The 9,214-nt window shown below is 40.1% G+C and overlaps 1 protein-coding gene across 2 annotated transcripts in view; it reads right to left on the bottom strand.

Moving 5' to 3' along the window:
- Positions 1-7,491: 7,491 nt before the first annotated feature.
- Positions 7,492-9,214, bottom strand: part of LRRC28 (leucine rich repeat containing 28) — an 83,094-nt gene continuing 81,371 nt past the window's right edge. For both annotated transcript variants that reach the window (XM_012732777.1, XM_004693096.2), the window contains one exon: positions 7,492-7,802. In XM_012732777.1, the coding sequence (XP_012588231.1) occupies positions 7,730-7,802 (73 nt within the window). In that variant the 3' untranslated portion in view covers positions 7,492-7,729. The remainder of the gene's footprint in view (positions 7,803-9,214) is intronic.

Below are 9,214 nucleotides of genomic sequence, written 5' to 3' on the forward strand. Positions count from 1 at the left end.
GAATACCATGCAGCCAGTGATTTTATCTGTACGTATTGATTACGGACTTCCATAATCTTTCCGCTCAACTATAGGTTATAAGAGAAGACCTATAGTAAAGCTACTTAGGTAAGCAGTTGAGTATATGTGGAACAGAATGAAAAGATTGATAAAACAGTGAGGTCACTGGGATATCAAACTTTTTCTTCACGATTTTCTCTAGCCTATTCTTGTAATCAGATACAGGCTACTTCCATACAAAATATAAACTATAAAAGGATGACATGGAGAGAGAGTTCCTGCAGGGAGCCTGGGGCTAAGGAATATTCCTATAGTAAGGAGAAAAGAGGTGAACTTCCTTTTAGGGTAACTACCAGGCTGTTTGCTGGTTGGCTTTATGATCACTCCACAGGACAAAACACACTCTACCTGGATTATTTAAAATAGTGTGGCCATACTACTGCAGTCACAAGTGGATTTTATATTTTTTCTCTTAAAATTATTTACCAGTTCTGGGGCTCCCTGGTGGCGTAGGGGTTAAAGTCTTGGTACTATCAAACTATCCCCAGCCACTGCAGCACAAGTTCAGTCCCCAGCCAGGGAGCTGGTCACCTGGCGCAGCAGACCTCTCCTGTCTCCCCGCTGCTCCCCTCAGCAGTGTACTTCATCAGTCTCCCCGCTGCTCCCCACTCTTCTCTGGTGAAGTCTCTCACCACCACCCCTCCCTTGCCGGCTTTCCCCTGCTCCTGCACCTCGGGCATACACTCCAGTTCTTGCATGCATAAAATAATTAAATCTTTAAAAAATATACTTTTCTTTACCATTCCTCATAATTAAAAAAACAAAACACACTCCTGAAGAGAACAAGCTATAACTACTGTTCCTTATATGTACTTTCAAAATCCCTATCACTTTATTTAAAATCTAGACACAGTTTTGCTTGATAACGAGATCATGCCCTTCAAATAGTAATTGGTAAGTGAACACAACAGTGATGCTTATCAGTTTCAGAGAATTATGAGCAGCCATGAATTAAGGTATTTGGGGGGAACTCCTGATAAACAGAAAAATTTAATAACTATACTGAAAAGATAACAGTATCTTATCAATAATACCTCCCTGAACACTTTTGTTCTAGCTAAAGAATGGTACCAAAACACAATGTTGGAAACTAGGGGAAAAACAAATACAATATTCAAGGACTTTAGAGCACTTCCTAGCATTTTGCCGAATTTTCCACTTGATTATTTTTTCAAATACATTAATTTCATGGTGTTTTACTTGCAGTAGGCTTTGGTCCTTGAGGGGACCCTCCCTGGAATGAAGACTACTTGATCAGTGCATTGAGTGAGTCAGAAAACTTACCAACTGGGATTTTTAAATTACTGCTGCATTGGCCTGATGATGGTGTTAGCCAGTGAGAACAGATTCTGAAGCCAGATGAGCTGTTAGCAGTTTCCATCCATTTCACAGCCACAGTGACAGCAGCTCGGCAGCTCCATTCTGGGAGAACTGGTATACCTAAAATCAGCGCGTTACAGTAAGTTGCATCACTGGCTTTGACATTTTTTAATGAGCTGTAATTCACATGCTATAAAATTCACCCCGTTCAAGTGTGCAGTGGTTTTTAGAATTTTCACCAAGTGGTACAATCATCCCCACGAACTCCAGACCCTTTCATCACAGCCCCAAAAAAACTTAGTTCCCATCAACAGTCCCTACCCACTTGCAGGTCCTCTCACCCCCGGCAGCCAATAATCCACTTAATGTTTCTAGGGGTTTGATTATTCTGGACAATGCGTTTACATTGGCATCCTCTGGCATGTGATCTTTTATGCCTGGCTTCGGCCATGGTGCTGGCAAGCTTCATCCAGCATTCTTCACATTCTGGTTACAGCCTAGACCGACCACATGGAACCCGCCCGTCCAGCCAGCTGCCACCGGACTTGAGCTGATTCTACCTCCCGGCCAGTACCGTCGGTTGTGTCAACTCGTGTTTGGGTGGCCCAGTGCTCCGACAGACCTTGGAGTGGGAGTGCTGGGTGGTATGGTAACTAGGCTTAAGTTTTTGGGGAACGTTCAGTCTGTTTTCCAAAAAAGCTCAACCAGCAGTGGGTCGGCCACACCCGCCACCCCCTAGAGGGCTTCCGTTTCTCCCCTTGTCCACTTTCTGGGTCTTGCCATCCTCCGCTGCCTGGTGCTATCTGATTATGATTTGCATTTTCCTAATGATTAATGACGTTGAGTCTTTCTTTAGGTTCTCGTTGGGCACTTAGGCATCTCTTTCAGAGAAATGCTTATACAAATTTTTGTCTAAATTTTATTAGGAGTTTTTTCCTTTTTGTTGTTGAGTTGTAAGTCTTTTATAAGCCTTGAATACTAGACCCTTACCAGATATGTTTTAAAATAATTATTCTCAATCTGAGTTGCTTTTGCACTCTTATAATGTTCCATGAGACATAAAGTTGTGCATTTTGATGAAATGCAATATAGATGTATTATTTTTCATTCATTACTTGTGCTTTTGATGACATAGCTATAACTGTCGCTTTAGTACAAAGTCATGAGATCCTGCCTATGTTTTCTCCTAGTCATTTTAATATCACATTTAGGTTTATGATCCATTTAACTTTTGTGGATGGTGTTAAGTAGGGATACAACTTAATTCTGTTGCATGTGGTTAAATGTCATTAGCTAAAAAGACTATTCATTCTGTGAATTGTCTTAACACCCTTATCAAAATTAAATTGACCATAAATAGTTTATTTCTGGACTTGCAATTCTGCGCCATTGATCTACATGTCCATCTTTATGCCAGCACCACAGTGTCTTAATGTAGCTTTGCAATAGGTTTTGAAATTGGGAAGTGTGAGTTTTTCTTTTCAAAATTATTTCTGCTATCCCGGGTCCCTTTTGCTTCCATATGAATTTTTGGACCAGCTGGTCCATTTCTGAAAACAATTTCGGATGTTATTTTTAGAGAGATTGTATTGAATCTGTAGATCAATTTCAGGATTACTGACATTTTCACAGTATTAACTCTCCCAACCCATGAACAAGGGATTACCTTATATTTACTCAGGTATCTTTAAGTTCTTCAGTGTTTTGTGAATTTCATTGCATAAATCTTTTATTTATTTATGCATACAAGAACAGGGGTACAGGCCAGAGGTGTGGGGAGATGATTCATCAGAGACAGAGTGGGGAGCAAAACAGACAGATCTGCTTCAAATCACTGCTGAGAGGAGCAGCGTCAGACAAGAGAGGTCTGTTGTTGTGCTGTGTGGGTCACTCCCTGGCCGGGGATGGAACTCAGGTCACAGTGGCTGGTGATAGCTTGACAGCACTGAAACTTTGATCCTGCACCACCAGGGAGACCCAAGACTTGTTTTTCTTTAGTTAAGTCTATTCCACTGCTTGTATTCCACTTTGTACTGGAGGTTCTAATCAGGGCAACAGTTACTAACAAGAAACAAAAGGCATGCATATTTGAAAGAAAAAAGTAAGACTATTTTTAGATGATGTTGTCTACAAGGAGTCTACAAACTATCAGAGCTAATAAAAGGTCAAGCTTGTGGAACACAGGATTAATATTTTAAAAACCAGCTGATTTTTATATATGAAAGGTGAACAATCCAAAAGAGAAATTGAGGAAACAACTGCACTACACCAACATCAAAAAGAATAAATTAGGAATAGCTTTCAAGTGTTAAAATGGCAGTCAGGAAAGTTAAGCTGTCACAAAGCTCACTGTTCTGAGCTTCATTCACATAATACTCTGGTTTGCTGCAAACCTGTGGTTAATTTTCAGAACTTTGAAAAAAGCTGTTTTAATCAATTTTCTTGTTTTTTATGGAGAGAAGAATCTTAGGAAGTCCTTATTCCATCACATCTGCTGGCTTTAAGCATTTAATGGTCTTTTAAAAAACAAAAACAAAATAAATTTGGTTAAAGAATGACGTCACCACCGTCAACATTTCTAAGCATTCACATAGTTCAAGCTCAGCTAGGCTATAAAAGTGGTGGTTACAAGAACCATCAAACTGGAGCTTTAGAAAATATCTCAAGTGAGTGTTGCCATAACTTCCTAGCAGATGGAGTTTCAGAAAATCCCTTCATTATACCAACAAAAAGAGGGAAATATTGATTATAGTCTTAAGATCTGATAGAAACTGTAACACAGGTAGCAAGTATAATCCACACTCTACTGTAAGGTGAAAAAATGAAATGTGACCAACACCGGCAAACCTCACAGGAACCATCTCCAAAGGCTGCACCCCCACCCAGCACCACCATGGCTGCCGGTGCTTTTCTGTCTGTGCAGTCCAAGGCCGAATCCTGCTCCCGGGAACACCCTGTGAGGTCATGTTTCCTTCCCCAGGATGATGTCACTCATCTGTGGTGCACTCCTTGTCGAGACACTTGGACCGTTTTCAGGTGACACCAAGAGGGTCTACCTGGCTAGGGAGGTGAGACTTCTATGCTTTTTTAGGTAGAAATGGAGTTGCTTTCAAGAACACACATTTTACAGAAACCCCTTGTTTAAGACAAGATGTTCACTGAATTCCTGGGGAAATGCACAGGAGATTCTCACTGGGAAAAAGCAGGTGTCTGTGGAAGCCAGAAAAGTAGTTAAGAGCATGATAAAATGGCTAGGGTTATGTAAGGATACATTTTAAAATAAGATTCCTGAAGACACTGTGTTTAAAGTCTGTGAAATGAATTTAGATCTCAATATTCAGTTACATCAGGTTGCACTAATGCTGGCCCAGCTAGGAATCCATGTTCATAAATCATCTGAAAGTTTTAATTTCTTTTGAAGCAATGTATCATGTCTACACCTTCTACAGTAAAGACTGAAGTGTCTGATTTTTTCAATTCAGGAAGAAGAAATTTTGTTTCACCACTAAATTTGCTTTGAAATATTCCCAGGCAATACAAAATAGGTGTTTATTGTAGGGAAAACTATATGCAAATTCTCAGAAGTCTTTTTAATTTTTAATGCTATAAAAATGGAAGAAAATGCTAAATGTGGAAGAAAAGTGAGATGTAGGTTAAACGAGTCAGATAAGTCAGTGTGTGAAAGGTTCTGGTGAGTGCTGAGTATCTTAACAAAAGATGTGTCATGTAAACCTCCCTTCTCCAGAAGTGAGTAACAGCAAAGGTGCCCATCACTCTACTCTGTTAACCAGTTAACCTTCTTTTCCTCTCTTTTGTGTGTTCATCATTCATCTTTAAAGTTTTTTAAGTATGCTCAAAATATTTTTTTCATTCACAGAAGATGTAGCATTTCATCTACACAATGTTATATAACTGGAGTTTTTCTGATAGCAATTAGGCATTCTGAAGAAAAATGCCAGGGTAACCACTTAGATGGAACTCTCTCACCACGGAAGACTGATGCTCAACATCAGTTTCTTGGATTTCAAAGTTCCCCATTAGCCACACATCAGATTCTTGGTCTCAACTTACCTGACTGTATTTTCCCAGTGGCTTGTTTTAAACTACTACAGCTGGGTGAAATATTTCGCTACCTCGTGTAACTGTTGCTCAAGAAAACATTTGTAGTAACTTTAGAACTAGCTCTTCTGTAAAGCTCTGGACACAATTCAAGCACACAGCATCTGGGCAAATTTTCTCTAGTCTATCACATTCCTTATTAATATTAGAAAATTAAGAATGACACTGGTGAATCCAATATAGAAGTTTTTTAAATGCCCACCACCAGGGAAGTTCAAATTAAGCTCATCAACTGAGCTGGGTGCTGCACCAAGACTGAGGCTGTCTGTGGTGGCCTCAGGGCATCTGTGCAGGCTGCTGTTGGTGTTCAAGGAATGATAGTTAATTGTAGGCACAGAGAGGATTCTTAAGATTGTAAGTCTTTGTAAAACGTCAAAGGAGTTAAAACGCACGTTATTACCTATCCCTATCTCAATGAGAATCCTGAAATATCAGGTCAGCACTGATATTTGAAGAGAGATGATTGTAGAAGGTGAAATAGAAAAATGTTGCGATACGTTTACTGTCATTTAAATGCTAGGCAACAGCCACTTCGGCCTGAATTACACTTGTGAAGTTTCAGGCCACATTTTTTCACCTGCCAACTTATATACATGTAGAGGTTACGCGAAAACGTCAATTATCCCAAAGGATGAAAGAGGGGTTATATTCTGATATAGATCTTCAGTTCCTATTATGCTACAAGCCTTTGAAGTGTTAAGGCTGAACAGGCCAAGCTATGAAAGGGCCAGGGGAGGAGAAGAGCGAGAATACAGCTGGAGGGCCTGCACGGCTCTGCCTTTCCCACCGCACGTGGGCAGTCTGCTTCCCGGACAGCAGGCGGTGTGACTGCGGAAAGATCACAGTCGTCAGCCACTGGAGGATTGTTAGCCTCCCATTACAGATTTAGGGCAGCTAATAAAATTCCACAAACCAAAGTTTTGACAAGTCCGAGTTTCTTTGAAATAATTTTCCTACCAAGCAAAGTTTTCTTGGTTCTCCTTTTTGTCCTGCTTTACAGAAAACGCTACCATTTAAAAATAAAAAAAACTTTCACAGCAATTAGATGAACATCTGGCAGCAAAGCAACATGAAAATGCCATCCTCTCAAAGGAAGAGCAAATATGTGACTCCTTCATTAAGAGCATTTTTTCTGTCCAAGTGTAACCCACAGACTTTCCATTTATGGTCTTTTTATCACAGAAGTCGAGGGCTGGATTTGGACCTGCTTTTTCTGTATTTTCTCAGTGGACGTGGATAAAACTGTGTTAGTACATAAGAAACCAGGCTCAAAACGCAGATAATCTCATGCAGCAGGTGTTTAAGTAAATGTCCACAGGCTGACGCACACCGCCTGAGGAGCACCAGCTGCAGGGCTGGGCCAGGTGTGCTAACGTAACTCCTCTCGTCAGCCCGTTAACGAGACAGGGGACATGTGTTGTCTCCTTTGTTATCCAGAACAGCTTTAAAGCTACGAACAAAACAATTAGGTATTTTTAAAGCCTCACAAGTTCTTCAAACTCTTCTCATATACAATGTCTCATCAGGAAAGAACACATTTCAAAAATTATTTTCTGTAAAGACTTTTAAAATAAGCGTATATTTCATTTACAATCTACATTTTATTTTAAAAACCCTTCACAAACATCTCGTAATACGTTGCAAAAGTCAAACAAGACTGTCACTGTCGAGGGGGGGGCTCGGACCCTCAGGGAACAGGCTGGGTGTGACTTCTGCGCCCACTCAGGCACCCCGTTCCTCAATACTGCTGAGGCCACTGAGTTCCCTGAATTCATTAAAAATAAGGAGAACAATCTCTGGGGAAATAACTCTCTGGGGGGAAAAGAGAGAGGAGAAGAGTGGAAGTATCGTTGAAGGTATGTGTTCAGAAGTTAATTTGATTATATTATCAAATTATAGTCTTTGGGGAATTCAAACTTGCTTTAAATTAGATTTGGAGAGCAAATCCAACTAAACAGTTTGCGTATGGGACATGCACACATAAAGGAAACACAGAGGACAAATGGGCTTTAATTTGGGGAGGATATATTCCAACTTGGGGGAAGGGGGGTGTTTCAGCTCTGCAGCTCAGTCATGACATCGCCAGAGTTCTGCAGTCCTGGTGTCTGGCAGCACGTGACGGGACGGCTGGCTGCTGGTCTGGGTCGGGACCCTCCTGACCCCTGCACAGTGCACCTCGGCAGGCGGCTGCACATCAAGCTGGCAGCACTCCTGGGGCTCTCGATGTCTGTCAGCTTAGTAGGTCAAAAGTCTGCAGACACTGGGTGGAGCAGCAGTAAGCCACAAAACTAACAGTCGTCCTCCTAGAAGGGGAGAGAGGAGAGAAACACAGTGATTTCAAGTTTAAAGTCCAAGGATTCTTTCTATTATAGACAGTCTTTTTCTTTGTTAGGATGAAGGACCAGGTATAGTTAACAAAGTATATAAAAGAGAAATGTAAATTTCCTTTTAAATTTGGGCACTGGAATCAGGTGAGGTCTGTGTGTTTTACTGGCAGTTTTTAGATGACAGGATATCCCTAAAGTTAGCCACTGAGGAATATGTCTTTTCTACATTATGTTCTGGATTCTGCTTATTAGAATTAATAGAGCAACTACAGAATTTGAGGCACATTATAAAAATCATATAACAGAAAATGTCCAAAATTTAGCTAGTATATTTACACGGAAGAGCTTAAAAAATATAATTTAAGGAATTTATCCTTCAACTATATTTGTACAGATTGCTTTAAGGTAATTTCAGGATCTGAACAATATGCTTTGAAGGTCTTCTTCCTACACAGCAGATGAATTCTTTTGCGAACTCCCATTTAGGCACCATCACACGGGAATCATGAGCCCTTTGCTTCTCTTGGGACAGTCCCAGCTATTACTATTATATAGCCTGTTTCCCCACAAGAAGTGTTATTCTCTGGTGAAGAGAGAACAGTCTACTGTTGATTTCACATGACCCCCTATACTGATTGTTTTATATTTTCCCCACCCCTTAATCCAGTTTTTGCCTTTGAGATGAGATGTAGTCCATCTCACTCATAAGGGAGAAACAAACTATGTAACACAAGAAGATTTATGGAGCCCAAAAGCACAGGCTGGCCTGCTAAAATACTAAGATAAACTCAGAATTTCAGAACACTTCCCTTCATTTCTTTCTGTCAGAGTAAGTGAAGTCCAATATAACAACACTGGGCTACAGATAAAAGAGCTGCAAAGTGCAGACTCACTAAGGAGGAGTACACAGACCCAAAATCAAGCAAAAAGAATAAAACAAGAACACTAAAGGAATTTGCATTTGGATTTAAAGTCCCTGGCACCTACACCACAATGAACATTAAATGCAGCCCAATGCCTAGCCAGATGAACATTAAAAAAAAAACCCTTAGTTGTTTCTACCCAGTAAGACATACCCAGCTTTCAAACACAAAAAGAAAAATAGATCAGCATATGTCAAAAGGCAAGAAAAGCACATGCTGAAGAGATGAGGGAAAACCAGAACCAAGCTCAGATATGACAGACATTGGAATCATTAATACAAGGAGTTAAAGAAAGGAAGAAATCTAAGATCAGTGAAACAATTCTGAAGGTGTAACATATGGATAACTGGAATACTAGAAGAGAGAATGGAGCTGAAAAATAATTGAATAATAGATAAGCTTACTAAAATGACAAATCCAGAATTTTAACAATACCAAGCAAGATAAATAACAAAAAAAAAAAAA

The sequence above is a fragment of the Condylura cristata genome, unplaced genomic scaffold (assembly GCF_000260355.1).
Source record: "Condylura cristata isolate star-nosed mole 26May11 unplaced genomic scaffold, ConCri1.0 scaffold00035, whole genome shotgun sequence".
In the NCBI taxonomy this organism is placed as follows: Eukaryota; Metazoa; Chordata; class Mammalia; order Eulipotyphla; family Talpidae; genus Condylura; species Condylura cristata.